Here is a 17,081-nt window from a genome sequence, read left to right as displayed (position 1 = left end):
GTTGCCGAAAGAAAATCTTGCTGCAGTTTTCTTTCTTTCTCTTGTTGTCGGTCAAACCAGATTAGCCACCTCAATCCTGCAAACAAAATTTCATGTTTTGATTCAGTTAGCAATTTCTGGTTTGATGCACTTGTTTGTATGATGAAACGGATGGAGTCGCTGCTGGAAATTGCCGCAGGTTTGGAAACAAAAGGCAGCAGCCTTCATTGTTCAGTTGCAGAAGCATTCTAAAGAAGAAAGCTTCGTGTGAATGCATGCATGATTTCTGAGAAAATTACACTTTGGCCCCCCAAGTCTCTTTTTGTTTCACTATGACCCAACCAATTGAATATTTTCATCAATTTGATCCTTCGCAGCTTTGATTTTTGCAACTTCATTGTTTGTTTGCTTTAATTAATTACCGTGTTTTGTTTAATTGCACTTAATTCGTGATTTTAAGAGCTTTACGACCAAGTAAGCTCGTGTTTTGCATATTTTCTTTAACGCTCTTAATTAAATTGGTACCCTAACCATTTTATTGTTTTGGAGGGTAAATTAGTAAGTTCACTTCGTTAGGGCATCGATTCAAGGGAGGTATACTCTATCCCTTATTTTGACCTTATTTGACCCTATGTGATCCAACGTGCTAAGTGAGAATTGCATGTCTACTTTGCTTTCCTTGCTTTTCCTTAATTCCTTTCATTTATTTCATTTACTTTTACTTTTTTTATTAAGTCTCTCTTTTATTTATTTATGGGGTATGTGTACACCTCTTGGCTTGTAATAGATAGGGCCTGGCGAGCATTTTTGTCCATTTTTCCCCTTCCCCTTTTGTTTTAGTTAGCAAATGTAATAGGTTCATTAAATTGATTGCTTGCTTTTGTTACTACGTGTTAATTTGCTTTACTACGCTCTTGCATTTAGTCGAACATGCTAAGTGTTATGTGCTACGTGTTTATAGGTGATTGGCATGTCTACTTGTTTTCTATAGCCATAGATGAATGTAATGGATGAATGCACGTCACCACGTCCAACGCTAGTTGTGGCTCATTGTCCCGTTTTCCACTAGTCCAACGCTAGTAGGAATTCATAGATATGGGCTAGTCCAATGCTAGACCCTTAGAGATTTCCCTCGCTAGTTCGTATTTGCATGTTTCACTACATTTCATGCATTTTTCTTAGTTTTTTTAGCATTTGGCATGCCCCTCCAACCCTTTCCCTTTCATTTTAGGTTTTTTTGCATCTTCATGCTAGTTATAGGGTACATTTGCTTGATAGTCCCCTTTCGACAAGGAAAACGAGCGAGTGTGGCTACAAAATAGCCTTAGCACGCTAGTTCTTCCTTCTAATCAAAGGGAAAATTAAAGTCGTGAAATTAGGAGTCATTCCCATACCCGACTTGATGCATTCCTCTAGGTTCATGCAATCTCATTCTTATCATATCACTTCCTCACTCTTTTATCCACATTTTCTCACTACTTATATCCTTCTCAATACAAATGTCATGTTCACACATTTTTCTTCTTGTCACTTATTTTTCTACCTCACAAATTGCACCCAATTGCACTTATATGTATCTACTATCATATTTTCATCCATTTGCACACAAACACCTTTATTTTTCCAATTTGCACACGTGCACTTGTCTTACATTCGCACCCATGCACGTTTTCTTACATTTTCACACTTGCACTCGTATTTGAGTCTTCATTTGCATCATTCGCGACCTCTATGAGGACTTTCCTTATTGGCCACCACAACTCATGTGGTTAGGACCAAAAAGCCTCGTAAGAGACATTTTAGATTTAGGATTGCATTTCTTTTTCATATCCATTAGTCATATCCAACATGCAACGCGTATTTTGGGTAGAAGAATTAGGAAAAGAAGGGTTAAGTCACACAACTAGCTTTGGTTAGGGTAAGGGAGTGCCTTAGGCTTTGCCTTTGCCTTCTCCCTTATTAAATGTGACCCCCGATCCCTCACTTTGGTTACGTAGACCTAAAAGTTCTTAAAAAGGGGTTTGTTCACTTTGCTTTCCAAAAAATCGCTTTTTGGGTGACTTGGTACACCCTAACTCTATACCAAGTGGCGACTCCATTTTTTCATTCAAAAACCCTTTTTGAACTTTGTTTGGCCAAATCGTCGCATTTTCAAGTCCCACGGCTTTTTATTTTCATTTTCACACACGTTCACATACATATTCCACACACTACTTTCACACCACATCAAAAAGTGGGGCGCGACATGTATTGCTCTATGCTCACTATTACGTTTACATGCACTTATTGAATGAATTGCTCATTTCCATTATCAGCCTCACCTAATGACCGATCACTGGCAATTGCTAGAATCTGATACAAATGGACACTAAAAGTTGTTGACAAAAAAATTAAACCAAACTATTTAGAATTTTAATAGTTTTAGAAGTTGATTTGTTATTTGGTAACTGGATTAGAATTTGTGTCAAAGTTGGTTTAGGAAATATAGTTGGGTTGTGTTTAAAAATTAGTATTGGAATAGGTGTTACGGTTTTATGTGTCTATTTAAAGACTTGAGTCCGACTTTTGTTATTGAAAGAGTTGTGATTTTTGAGTTATAAAATTATTTCCTCTCCAGCATAATACTTTCCATATGGGTGATTAGACAATTGAGGGAACGAAACTTTGTTGTTATATTTTTACTTCTGCAACTTATTGTTTTCGGGAATTCTACTTGTGACTGGTAGGTTTGTGGCCGTTTGTTCCTTCGTTTTTTGTCTCGGAAGGTTCTTCGTCCTTTCTTTGATTTATTGATTGGTTTTGTGAGATTCCGACGTTACTTCCGTCACATAATTTTTTGTGCTAATAAAAGTTAAAAAAATACGCTGAAGCCAACCACTGTCCATAGGGTAAAATACCTTTTACCCCCTGTAGTTTGATATTTTACCACATAAATTCCGATGATTTTAAAACTTAAATACAACCCTCTCATAATTTGGGTTAAAGTGTCACCACGAGTTTTTTTGTTAAAATTAATGGTGAATAGGGACAAGTCAAAATTAAACTAATAAATTAACAAATTTACCCTTTGATTACTTTTTTTTTCCCCCCAAACATAAAAAAGAAGGAATTGAAACTAAAAAAAAGAGATAAATAAGAAATATAAGATACCATTAAAGATTTGGTTTGAAAACCTATAATGATGGTTGTAGTGAAAAAGATTTCGTAATAAAGCCTCTTGGAAAGCCTTATTCCATGCTTGCCATGTTTCACAAAAAAGAGCCGACAAAATAATTTGAACAACAATACAGTGAGCTAAACATAAAAGTAAGAACCAAATAGTTACAAGACCCTTTTAAAGCACTCAACCCAATATCTTTCGTTATGTTAACACTTAGAAGATGATTTTCCATCCATGTTAAACACGAGTAATTCATTTCCTAAGTTTTCATGCATTGGTGAGATTTATATTTTTCAATCCTATCACGCATTTGCAATAAAGAAGGAATCAAAACTTGCAAGTCATGGAAAACAAAGATGAAACTATAATCCGTAAGTGTAAGATGAAACTTGGAAATGTGCAAGTTGCAACAGTAAATAACCACTTGTTTATTACAAACTTGCTAAAGAGGAAAAAGCCATGTGTATTTACCACTATGATTGCCTCTTTTAACTTATCACTAAACATAGAATACTGTAGATGGTATTAGCCCAATCCTTCCCGTAATAGGAAGACTATGATTCTTCCTGGAACCAACGTAGTTTAGCCTTCAAATTTATGGGTTTCCAGTTCGGCAATGCTCTTCGGGATTGCAGCCTCTATTGTTGCCATTTACTGGTTTTCCTGGTCTACAATTTTCTTTGTTCTGTCTGTTGCACAGAGTTCCATCTGCATTCATTGCACCATTTGAGATTGAATTATCAGCATATGAAGATGGTGCACTTACCAAAAGCGCAACAATGCAAAGCAAAAGGATTTTATTGCAAGACTTCACCATCTCGAATGAACAGTGAGATGGTCTTTTTGACTTGCATTATCAAATCCTCTAAGCTTTTCGGGTTCGAGTTGAATGTTGTTCGTGATAGGCTTATATAGTGGTAAAAGGTTAAATTATGTAACGACTTTGCTTGTTTTGTGGAATAATTTGAGAGGGTCAGAATTACATTCTGGAAATTGAAACTAAACATGAAGTATTTGTCACTGGAACCACCTCTTTCGTAGGGGATTGAATACGTAGCCTACAATTAGAAATTTCCTACACATTTACTATCAGTAACAAAAATTTGCAGAATTTCCTGCACATTACTATCAATAATCAAGATAACCAAACCCAAAAATTTTACAAACATAATTATTGATTAGACTTAAATGAGACGAACTTGGGAATTTAAGGTATAAAGGTCTAAAATGTAGGGTATCCAGGCTAGGAAGAACCTAGCTGAAGTGCAGGAGGAATTCAACAGCGAGATGGCCGACTTCGAGTCGAATCCAGAGGGTAGCGAGCTCGGCGATGGGACAGCAAGAGAGGGTTCAGCCGAGGCGAGGGGCTCTTAGAAGGGCCTTCAATCTCGACATTTTGTACTTGGAATTTTTCTACTCTTGTAGTGGTTATATTTTCAATGAAGTCACTTCTTCTGTTCTCATTTCTGCTTGTTCTTCCACTTATTCCACCTCTACTTGTCCCCTTATTTTCTTTAACAACACGAGATAGTGATGCTAAGAAAATAACTAGGTAAACAGAAGATACATCACAAGTAGTCCGGAATGGAATATAGATATTTTAAAGATAATACAATCTAAGGTTCTCGGCATACCAAGTTCGGGGTACCAGATTACCATCTCGGTAAGCCAACTTACAATAGCCATTCTGGTTGGCCTCAACTACTCGATATGGCCCCTTCCACCTCAGAGTTAAATGCCTTGGGGCTCTGATCGACTGACTAAGTTCTTACGCAGGACAAGGTCTCCAGGGCTAAATCGGAGGTATCTGACTCGGACATTATAGTAGCTAGCCAGAATATTCTTATACAAGGCGACTCGGGCTGCTGCGGCATCCCTTTTCTCCTCAACTAGGTCAAGATCGATTCTTCGCTGCTCTTCATTTGATTCGGCAGTGAAAGCCTTTATCCGAGAGCTCGGGGTGAGAAACTCGGCGGGAACCATTGCCTCAGACCTATAGGTTAAGGAAAATGGAGTTTCCTGAGTAGCGGACCTTAGCGTGGTTTGATAAGACCATAGCACACTAGGAAATTCGTCCACCCAAGAAGATCTGAACTGATGTAACCTGGTCTTAAAGCCATGAAGAAGTGCGCAGTTGAAGTTCTAGGCCTGTCCGCTAGCTTGGGGATAACCCACCGAGGTGAAGTATTATTTGATCCCAAGATTCTCGTATCATGCCTTAAAGGGGTTGTCTGCAAATTATTTTTCATTGTCCGAAATGATGACTCAAGGTAAATCGAAGAGACAGACGACACACCTCTAGAAGAATTTCTAAACAGCCAGGCTGGTTATACTCCGCAAGGGCTCGGCTTCTACCCATTTGGTAAACTAATTAATGGCCACCACCAAATAGGCATAATTGCCTACGGCTCGGGGGAAGGGTTCAATGATATCTGTCCCTCATTGTTCAAAAGGCCAAGGAGAGGTGATGGGGACCTTGAAATTAGTGGGCTAGTGGTGTTCCGGAGCATGGTGCTGGCAGGAAGGACAGCAAAGAACTAGGAGTTGGGCATCTCGTCGTATGGTCGGCCAAAAATAGCCAATAAGCAATACCTTCTTGACTAACATCCGGTAGCCAATGTACGCCCCGCAGAATCCTTCATGTATGTCCTTCAGGACGTCCTCCCCCTCCTCAGTAGTAATGCACCTCAGCCATGGTCCAAGGTAAGATCTCTTGTATAAATTACCGTCGCAGAGTACATACCGTGCTGACTTGCGCTGAACTTTCCTCGCTTCGACTTTGTCATCTGGAAGAATACCGTGACCCAGGAATCTGACTAGAGAACTCATCCAAGTGTCCCCCAAATTCACCAGGTAGATTTTGTCTTCCAGATAACCCGGCTAGGCTAAAATTGCTACGAGAACAGTTTTGTTGAGCGTAGAGAACAAGGTGGAGGCTAGCCTGGACAAGGCATCACCTCGCCTATTCTGGGACCTCGGTATCCTTTGAATTTCAAAAGATTTGAAATAGGCTACTAACTGATGGACCTTGGAGAGGTACCATTGCATGATTTTCTCTCTGGCTTCATATTCTTCCAGCACCTGACACACAACGAGTTGAGAATTGCTATAGACTGAAATACGCTGAGCACCCAACCGCCGAGCTAACTGTAAGCCCGCGATGACTGCCTCGTACTCAACTTCATTGTTGGAAGCGGTAAAATCAAATCGGAGAGCATATGAACATGCCTCTCCGTGAGAGTCTTTGAGGAGCAGTCCAGCTCCACTACCATCACTATTGGACGATCCATCTACATATAAGGTCCACTTTTGCGGCTCGGCGTCCTCCGGGGTGGCTTCTTGGCTGGTCGGAAAGGTGAGCTCAACCAAGAAATCTGCCAGTGCCTAGGCCTTGATGGCAGTCCGAACTTCATAGGTCAGATCATATTCCCCTAACTCAATAGGCCACTTGGTGAGGCGTCCAGAAGTCTCGGGATGCGACAGTATCTGTGTTATGAGCTGATCTGTTTTCAACAATATGGGGTGACTTAGGAAATAAGGTTTCAACCTCCTGGCTGCATGGACTAACCCCAACACGAGCTTTTCTGCTCGGGTGTATCGAGTCTCTCGCCTGCGGAGGACTCAGCTAACATAATAGATTGGTACCTGGGCACCATCGTCTTGTATTAACACTGCCCTCACAGCCTCCTCACCAGCGGAGAGGTAAAGGTATAACGTCTCTCCTGCTCGCGACGAAGTAAGGGTGGGTAGGTGGTGCAAATAATCCTTCATTTGTTCAAAAGCCCAGTAGCACTCTTCGATCCAAGAGAATTTATCAATTTTTTTCAATACTTTGAAGAAAAGCAATGCTTTGGTGGCAGATTGGGACAAGAACCGGTTCAGAACTGCCAACCAGCCCGTGAGTCTTTGCACATCTCGGGGAGTTTGAGGTGAAGACATTTTCTGGATGGCCTTCACCTTATCAGGATTGACCTCTATATCTCTACGTGCCACATAGTATCCCAAGAATTTTTTTGAAAAGACACCAAATAAACACTTCTTGGGGTTGAACATCATCCTGGTTTCACGGAGGACCCCGAGAACCTCCCTCACGTCGGATAAAAAATTTGAGGTGGTTTTACTTTTCAGAAGAAAGTCGTCCACGTAGGTTTCAATATTCCTGCCTATCTGGACTTGAACACCCGGTTAATCAGTTGCTGGTACGTCGTCCCGGCGTTCTTCAATCCGAAGGGCATGGTAGTGTAACAGTAGACTCCCTGATTTGTGAAGATGGCCGTTTTCTCCTGGTCCTCCTCGCTTATTCCTATCTAGTGATAGCCTTTAAAAATATCGAGAAAACAGAGGACCTCATATCCCGAGGCCGAGTCTACCAAAGCATTGATCCTCGGCAGTAGGTAACAATCTTTTGGGCAGGCTTTGTTCAAATTAGTGAAGTCTACGCACATCCTCCACCCCCCTGTGTCTTTCTTGGTCATAACCGGGTTGGATAGTCAGGTGGGATATTGCACCTCTTTAATCATCCGAGCTGGTAAGAGTTTATCTATATCTTCGGCCACAGCTTTGTTGCGCTTGGGGCCGAAGTATCTCCTCTTCTGCTTAACAGGTTTTGCACGAGGGTCAACATTCATTTCATGCAGCATGAGATGGTGAGGTGCTCCCACATCCTGCTCGGCAATCCAGACGAAAACATTCTGGTAGTTCTTGAGGAGATTTACCATCTCGCCGTTGAGAGGCACAGGCAAACTAGTGCCGATGCTGATGGTTCGCTCAGGGGTAGAAGGATCCAAGGAAATTTCTTCCACCTCGTCCCCGGTCTCCAGCCTTTGAGGCTTCCCGAGTGTTGAGGGTCTATGCAGTCTATCGAAAGAATATTGGACTTCCTGCCCTCAGTCTTTGACTCGGTCGTTGAAGAAGAGTCAGCCTGCAGGGTAGCGAGGTAACATTCTCTTGTAGCGCAGACATCGCTGCTTACTCAGCTATGCCAGCTGGCGTGAGGAATTTGAAACTTATGTGGTACGTTGAGTACACAGCCCGTAACGCATTCAAGATGGGTTGCCCCATAAGCAGATTATACGTGGAATCAGCTTTGACCACAACAAAATTGACAGGGACGATTCGGCACCAAAGGTGTTGTCCGACTGTCACTGTCAGCATAATCATCCCTTCCGAGTGGACAACGTGTCCCCCGAACCCCACTAGAGGAGTCTTAACGGGTACGAGTTGATCCCTGGTTAACTTCAGACATTCAAAAGTCCGGTAATACATGACGTCTACCGAACTTTCAGGGTCAACGTACACCTTCTTCATTATATAGTTATTGGTCAGTAATTCAATTACCAAGATCTCGTGACTACTTGAAACAGTTGGGACGGGGTCACCTGGACCATATGTAATTGTCTTAGTAAAACGGAAGCTCGCCTCGACATGGTTTGGATTAGCTTGTCGGTAAGTCCTCCTCCGGGAGTTTTGACTATCTTTTTCCGTCGGACTTTCGGTTATGGTGTTGATGACCCAGGTTATGTTTGACACATAACCTGGGGATCCATCTCGGGGAGATCTTCTCATCTCCTAAGGATCTTTAAAAGATTGGCAACTGCTCCTGGACCCCCGCCTGTCTTCTTGGCGAGACTCGCCTCGATTATTTTCTTGGCGGGACTCTCCTTGGCGGTCTTGGCAGGTGTCACTCCACTGGCATTCTCCATCTCTACGAACAAACTGTTTCAGGTACTCTCGCTTGATTAAATCCTCAATATCTTTGTTTAAATAGTTACAATCTTCAGTTTCATGCCGATATCTCGATTAGAAGTACAATAGAGGTCAGAATTCCTCTTTTCTCTCTTCCCAACTATCCTTAGGAGAGGACGCCCGAGGTGGTTTTACTTCATGACAAATAGGATATGAGATCGGTTGGTATTTAACGGAGTGAGTTTGGAATCAAGGACAGATGACTTTCTCTTAGCAGTTCTATCGAATACACTTCGCCGATCTCGGTTGGAACTTTTGAATCTGCCAGCGGTGCCAGCCTCACCTCGGCTTGATTCTCTTTTCCTTCGGAAATCAGTTCTCGAACGAGTTACCTGAGCTTCTCTTTTCATGCAATTTAGGTCCTCGGACTGTATGTCTTTTTCGACATTTTACCGGAACTTCCAAAGTATGCGAGGGTATTTCTTATGTACCCCGGTGTTGAACACTCCAACGGTGAACCCGTTGGTGAAGGCAACTATAGTTACCTGCTCCTAGGGATCAGGTATCTGCATGCTTTTATCTTGAAACCTTTACACATAAGCATGGAGGGACTTCCCCGGATTCTACTGTATATTTAGCAAGTAAGCCGAGATCTTCGTCGTCAGCCTAGAAGATATAAATCGGTGCAAGAATTTGTCCACCAACTCTCCCAGAGTGGAGATGCTCCTAGGTTTCAGACCCCAGAACCATTTTCGAGCAGTCTCTTGCAGGAATACTGGAAAAACCCGACAGATAGTTGGGTCGAAAATGTAGTATAATCGGAAGGCCAAGATGAACGCATGAATGTGATCCTCAGGGTCACCTCGATCATCATAAGATGGTATAGCGGGTCGTTTGAAGTTTGAAGGAAGCCTCTCCTCGTTGATGTCGTCCGTGAAAAGCGAAACTCTCATGTAATCCACTTCTAATCTCCCCGGGAGCCGAGATTCTTCCTCAACTTGTTTTCCTAACAAACCTCATGAAAGAGCCTTGGAGATGGAGGCTATTTTAGAAGTAGCCTTAGATGAGGTTCGTTTCGAGGTGTTTCTAAGGGAATGTCTCCCATCAGATTCTTCCGCGGATGGGATCTCGGGGGATTCTTCTGATTTGCTCTTGAAGGATTCGACCTTTTGCTTACCTTGCCTCTTGAGATATCTTCCCAGCTCCTCAAAGATGTTGGAATTCTTAGTCACAAACTCAGCCATTCGGGTCATGACTTCTCCGTTAGTGGGCCGTGCTTCAAGAGATCCATGCCCTTCAGAAGCATTTTCTTGCTGGGCTGTAACACTGGACACAGCCGCAATGATGAGAACCTTCCTGCTCCTAGAAAGCGTGGATTTCATTCTTTGATGTCTTCGAATTCCCACAGAAAGCGCCAATTGAAGAGGTGATTTTCGGATTCAACAGGCGGTACTTAGGCGTGGGAGTAATTCTCCCGAAGTGGGTACGGCCTCACGGAAGTCACCTGCTTAAATTACCAGATATGGGATAGAGTCCCCCGATTTACCTCCGACGATCTAGTTAATCTAAATTAAGAGAGAAGTTGTAAGAGAGTTCTTATAGTGTAGTGCTTACAGTGTATCTGCTTAGTCTTTGAGTGAGATTTCTGTATTTATAGGAGACAATTGGGAAGGAATGACGGTTGGGTTTAACTTCCTAAGACCTGACAGGCTGAACACGTCAGTCTGTCTTGATGGGTTTGTCAGACACGCTTTATAAGACGTCTTGTTCCCCTGCAAGTATCAGTCTGTGACCTGACTTCAGCCGTCCTATCAACCACAGTGACACCTCATGGTGGCCACCACGATGGCCGAGATGAACGGGACGAATATTGGAACCTCAGGAATATTTCACCTCGGATCGCCCTAAAAGTCGAGGTGGAATTAAGACCGAGGTGGAGTTCAGGGAGGTGGAGCCTCCATGGTAGAGCTGGGCCGAAATGACCACCCTCAATAAGTCTTCCAAGCCTCGGGAAGGAACAGGCTTCTGGTTGCCTTTCTGGGGTTTTCGTGTGAACATAGAAAGTCATCGGAGTGTCAGGGTGATGACACGTCAAATTAGTGAAAGACGTAGGGTGATGAGATGGCTGTCAGTCATAATGACAGTATGTGAAAGACGTGTGACAAGGGGGAGGAATGATGGCCGGTCATAAATGAGGAGAGAGGGTTCAGCCTTGGGAAACTCGAGGGACGCTGCCCTTTCATCTTTCCCTATGCTTATATAAATAGGGGGACCCTTTCTCGCCATTAATTCTTTTACCGCAGAAACTTACAGCACCCCTATTGTGAGTCGTCCGAAATCAGATCAAATATCCGAAATGAGAGAGAACACCCGAACTACTTCAACTGCCCACTTCAGCCTTCTTTTTTCCCAAAACAGTAAACCTACCTCTTTTCTTACCATCTGTACTATGGCTCGGACAGTTCGCACACATAAGGAAACAGTCAGGCCGAGCTACGACGCGGCGGAGAGGCCCGACCCGGCCAAGGAGGAAAAAAGTTCTTCATCGATCTCGAGGGAAGAAGAAGCTGAGATAACCAGTGGGAATGAGGCATCTAAAGACCAAGGCCAAGAAGGATCTGATATGCTGTACAACGATGAGCTCGGATCCGAGGTGCCCCGGGACGAATGAGTACAGGAGCCAGCCACCCCTTCAGACCTCTTGGCTATAGATTTCGGCCAACTTCCTCTATTCAACAGTGTGGTTGACGAGGCGGCGACAAAAGAGGTGATCCGCAGGTACCCCTTCCGTTGACACTATAGCACCTACTCACCCAAGGCGAACCAGACAACCGAGCTATCCCCGAATGGCAGGGTGGCCATCTATATCGATCAGCTGGAAGCCAGGTTGAGGATGCCCACAACAAGATTCTTCTGGGACTTCCTAAGGTCCTGGGATGTGAGGATCACTCAACTGATCCCGAATACGGTCCGCATCCTCGTTGGGTTTGAGATACTCTGCCGAGAGTAGGAGTTAACTCTCACAGCCAACCACTTCCGCCGCTGTTATACCATCAAAAAAAGCGGGAGCGAGAAGAGTTGGTTCTATTTCAGTAACCGAAGCAAGAGCGTGCCGAAGTTGGTGGTGGACTCTCATTCATCAATAAAGGAGTGGAAACAGAATTTTATTTTCGTCCCCACCGAGAACTTCCCTAGGGATTTTTGGTGGAGGCCGCCTACCTTGGCCAAGGATCCTTCCTCGGGTCAGCATGAAGAGGAGAGTTTTTGCAAACTCCTCGGATCGGGTCTCAAGATCAACAGTTGGGCATATCCCGAGATGGTTCTTGTGGACGGCGGGATCAGCCGAACTCTAATCAACTCGGACCGCCCTCTCCACTTCTCTACTCGGCTTGAAAAATATTGTATTCTTCAATTCATTACTTTATTTTTTCTTTCCCTTGATTCTAAGTAATAATCCCTTTTTCTTTTGCAGTGGTGAGAGTTTCGGACCTTATCACCTTGGGCGCAGCTACAGTGGCCAAGAAGCCACAGAAACGGAAAGCTCCTATTCAGACCTCGGAAGCGCAGAAGAACAAAGGTAACTCGGGTGCCATAGCCAGCACACCAATAACAGTCGTTCCCGAGGACGCCTCGCGAATTTCGGCCATTCCCGAAGGAGTGGCTACCCGAGATGTAACAATTGCCGCTCCTTCGCCGGGCTGGGGTAAGCAGTTTCAAACTACCGAAGTGCAAGTCAGGGGGTCATCCCTTTGGAATCGATATCTCGTGCAATCCCAACCCGTTGAGGAAGACAAGAAGCATCCCGGGTAGCGCTGATATCTGGAGTGGGACATCAGTGTCAATGACCGATGCAAGGACCCTAAGGTGGCCCATCATCTTTTGGTCCATTCCACTCTGCCCCGGGACCATGCCTTTGCCACAAGGCTCAATTCTGACGAGTTGATGCAAAGTGCTTCAGTTGTTTGGGCTTCTACTTCGGCCTTCTTCTCCGAGCTGATGCAAAGGTACACCAACATGGTTGAGAATCAGCTCTCAATCGAACTCTTAGATAAAGTGTTCCTGCTAGAAAAACAGCTGAAGTTGGCCAAGACGGAAAGAGATCAGGCCCTCAAGCAAAGAGACATCGCGGTGGTCGAGATGGAGCAAGTTGAGACCACGATGAACTCCTTGAAGACCGCCTTGGAAAAAGAGAAGAACCGACGTCTTGAAGAGGAGCAGTCTTCAAAGGAGGCTATTGACAAAGCTGAGAGCTTGGCTATGGAGGCTTTCGGCACCTCCGAGGCCCTTACGCGTGATCTCGGCTAATTGACCCTACCGAGTTTCATGTTTGGCTACACCTCAGCTGTCCAAGATGCTGCTCCTTATCTCACCTCAGAACAACTGGACTTGCTCAAGGACAAGGACAGCTACAATGAGAATGCCAAGGCTTTGTGTGATCGCATGGCTGAGGGTATCCAGGTCAGGAAGAACCTAACTGAAGTGCGAGATGAATTCAACCGTGAGATGGCCGATTTCGAGCCGAATCCAGAGGGTAGCGAGCTCGACGACGGGACAGCAGAAGAGACCGGCGCAGGAAAGGGTTCAGCCGAGGCGAGAGGCTCTTAGAAGAGCCTTCAACCTCGGCATTTTGTACTTGAAATTTTTCTACTCTTGTAGTGGTTATATTTTCAATGAAGTCACTTCTTCTGTTCTCATTTCTGCTTGTTCTTCCACTTATTCCACCTCTACTTGTTCCCTTATTTTTTTAACAACACGAGATAGTTATGCTAAGAAGGTAAGCAGAAGATACATCACAAGTAGTTCGGAATGGAATACAGATAATTTAAAGATAATACAATTTAAGATTCTCGGCATGCCAAGTTTGGGGTACCAGAGTACCATCTCGGTAAGCTAACTTACAATAGTCATTCTGGTTGGTCTCAACTACTCAATATGGCCCCTCCCACTTCGGAGCTAATTTGCCTTGGGGCTCCGATCGACTGACTGAGTTCTTGCGTAGGACAAGGTCTCCCGAGCTAAACCGAAGGTATCTAACTCAGACATTATAGTAGCGAGGTAGCATTCTCTTGCAGCGCAGACATCGCTGCTTACTTCAGCTATGCTTACTGGCGTGGGGAATTTGAAACTTAAATGGTACATTGAGTACACAGCCCGCAACCATCCAAGGTGGGTCACCCCATAAGCAGATTATACGAGGGAATCAGCTTTGATCACAACAAAATTGACAGGGACGGTTCGGCACCAAGAGTGTCGTCTGACTGTCACTGTCAGCGTAATCATCCCTTTCGAGTGGACAACGTGTCCCCTGAACCCTACTAAAAGAGTCTTCAAGGGTACGAGCTGATCTCTGGTCAACTTCAGATTTTCAAAAGTCCGGTAGTATATGACGTCTACCGAACTTTCGGGGTCAACGTACACCTTTTTCACTATATAGTTATTGGTCAGTAATTCAATTACCAAGACCTCATGACTGCTTGAAACAGTTGGGACGGGATCACTTGAACCATATGTGTTTGTCTCAGTAAGACGAGAGCTCGCCTCAACATAGTCTGGATTAGCTTGTTTGTAGGTCATCTTCCGGGAGTTTTGACTATCTCCTCCCGTTGGACCCCGGCTATAGTGTTGATGAGCCCGACTATGTTTGGCCCATAACCAGGGGATCCATCTCGGGGAGATCTTCTCGTCTCCCTAGGATCTTCAAAAGGTCGGCAACTACTCCTGGGCCACCTTCTCAATGGGACTCGCCTCTATTATTTTCTCGACGGGATTCTCCTTGGCGGTCTTGACGGGTGTCACTCCTCTGGCGTTCTCCAACTCTACGGACGAACTGCTTCAGGTAACCCCGCTTGATTAAGTCCTCGATATCTTTCTTTAAATTATTGCAATCTTCAGTTTCATGCCTGATATCTCGATGATAAGCACAACAGAGGTTGGAATTCCTTTTTTCCTTCTTCCCGACCATCCTTGGGAGAGGACGCCCGAGGTGGTTCTGCTCCATGACAGCCAGGATATGAGATCAGTTGGTATTTAATGGAGTGAGTTCGGAATCAGGGACAGACGACTTTCCCTTGGCAATTCTATCGAACACACTTCGGCAATCTCAGTTGGGACTTTGGAATCCGTCAGCGATGCCAGGCTCATCTCAGCTTGATTCTTTTTTCCTTCGGGAATCAGTTCTCGAGCGAGCTACCTGGGCTTCTCTTTTCATGCGGTTTAGGTCCTCGGGCTGTATACCTTTTTCGACCTTTTGCCAGAACTCCTGAAGTGTACGAGGGTATTTCTTATGTACCCCAGTGTTGAACACTCCGGCAGTGAGCCCGTTGGTGAAAGCAGCTATAGTTACCTGCTCCTTGGGATCAGGTATCTGCACGCTTTTATCTTGAAACCTCTGCACATAAGCACGGAGAGACTCCCCCGAATTCTACTGTATATTTAGCAAGTAAGCCGAGGTTTTCATCGTCGGCCTGGAAGATATAAATCGATAGAGAAATTTGTCCACCAACTTTTTCAGGGTGGAGATGCTCCTTGGTTCCAGACCCCAGAACGATTTTCGAGCAATCCCTTGCAGGAATACTGGAAAAATCCAACAGATAACTGGGTCGGGAATACAGTATAATCGGAGGGTCGAGATGAACGCGTGAATGTGATCTTTAGGGTCACCTCAGCCATCATAAGATGGTATGGCGGGTAGTTTGAAGTTTGAGAGAAGCCTCTCCTCGTTGATGTCGTCCGTAAAAGGTGGAGTCCTCATATAATCCACTTCTAATCTTCCCGGGAGCCGAAGTTTTTCCTCAGCTCGTTTCCCTAACAAATCTCATGAAAGAGCCTTGGAGATGGAAGCTATTCTAAAAGTAGTCTTAGATAAGGCTCGTTTCGGGGTGTTTCTAAAGGAAAGTCTCCCATCAAATTCTTCCTTGGATGGGATCTTGGGGGATTCTTTAGATCTTCTCTTGGAGGATTCGGCCTTTTACTTGCCTTGCCTTTTGAGATATCTTCCCAACTTCTCAAAATGATGGGGTTCTCAGCCACGAACTCAGCCATTCGAGACACGGCTTCTCCGTTAGTGGACTGAGTTTCAGGAGACCCCTATCCTTCAGAAGTTGATAGGGTGTTAATTGTTAGTAATTTTATTGTTAATTCTCCTCTTTATCCTTTGCCAAATATTGCTTTAATTGTCAACATATATTTATATTTGGCATTTGGATATAATTTCATAAAGTGGAGCAGAAAAGTGCTAAAAAAGGGAACCTTCTTGAGAAGATTTCTCCACACGTGAAAGCTTCTAAAAGCTTTACACAATTGGTCCAGTGAAGACCAACGTCCATTCCTTTGCTGATGAAGAAGAATTGAATTGCATATCTCAATTCAGCGGGGACCACGTATGGACTGATTTAGAAAGTTTGTCCTGCTTTTGGAAGATATTTTCATTGGCCATGATGGACATGTGATAATTGGATGTAACTTTCCAATTGCTTCCTACGTAGCTAGTCCCTTAAGAGACTATGTGACGGCCCCACCTCCCCCTAAGACGAATCAAAGGGTTTAGCGGACCGCCTGCCCAACTCTCGTCGGGACTCAATCGTTCACTACAAACCTCAAACGAATTGCAATGTAAAACTCAAATATACATCAAATTAACCAATAATTACATATCAAAAGCGAAGCGTCCACGCTTCCACTACGCCACTCTGATCCTTGATACCAACTATTATACAGGAGGAAGTCCAAAACTAGACTATTACACATCCAATCAATTCTAAACGTTCAATACAATCCCAATATGAACGATTACACAAAAGGAAATCCAAATTCAATGCGTACATGAGATAATCCATGAATAAGCACTACAAGCCCTTTCTTCGCCTTGAGCCCTGTGGAGGGGAATAAAATATTTTGGAGTGAGCTAGAAGCTCAGCGAGTAACCAATAAAATCAGTTATCAAATCAGTTTCACAATCGTTCATTTCAATAATGTCATGATTCAGTAATCAATGCACTTTCATCGCTCTCGTGAGCCAGTGAAATCATGGTACTTAGACGTCCAACGCTCAAAACAATCATTTAACATTAACAGTACGAGGGAGCCCCTTTTTGAGCTCGGGAGCCATTTGCTCCAAGTGAACAGAGGTGGAGATGTTGGTGTCCAGTACACGAATTCCAAGTACTCATTTGAGCCAAAACATGTCAAAAACTTATATGCCGGCACACAGGATATGCAATCAAAGAAACGATGCAAGAAACATTTCAAAGGTAACGTT

General features: G+C 44.0%; 2 protein-coding genes across 2 annotated transcripts; both read right to left on the bottom strand.

The window, feature by feature from the left end:
• Nucleotides 1–4,870: 4,870 nt before the first annotated feature.
• LOC140014862 (uncharacterized) lies at nucleotides 4,871–7,195 on the bottom strand. The gene is made up of 4 exons (XM_072066489.1): nucleotides 6,785–7,195; nucleotides 6,097–6,523; nucleotides 5,732–5,925; nucleotides 4,871–5,248 (listed from the first exon to the last, which is right to left on the bottom strand). The coding sequence occupies exons 1-4, from the start codon at nucleotides 7,193–7,195 to the stop codon at nucleotides 4,871–4,873; spliced, it is 1,410 nt and encodes a 469-aa protein (XP_071922590.1).
• Nucleotides 7,196–7,302: 107 nt separating this feature from the next.
• Nucleotides 7,303–8,704, bottom strand: LOC140014861 (uncharacterized). Its single transcript, XM_072066488.1, has 3 exons — nucleotides 8,112–8,704; nucleotides 7,648–7,996; nucleotides 7,303–7,446 (listed from the first exon to the last, which is right to left on the bottom strand). The coding sequence occupies exons 1-3, from the start codon at nucleotides 8,702–8,704 to the stop codon at nucleotides 7,303–7,305; spliced, it is 1,086 nt and encodes a 361-aa protein (XP_071922589.1).
• Between the last annotated feature and the right edge of the window lie 8,377 nt (nucleotides 8,705–17,081).

Source organism: Coffea arabica, chromosome 9e, assembly GCF_036785885.1.
Source record: "Coffea arabica cultivar ET-39 chromosome 9e, Coffea Arabica ET-39 HiFi, whole genome shotgun sequence".
Lineage (NCBI taxonomy): Eukaryota > Viridiplantae > Streptophyta > Magnoliopsida > Gentianales > Rubiaceae > Coffea > Coffea arabica.
The sequence above is the reverse complement of the archived record's forward strand: the minus strand, read 5'-3'. Positions and strand labels throughout refer to the sequence as shown.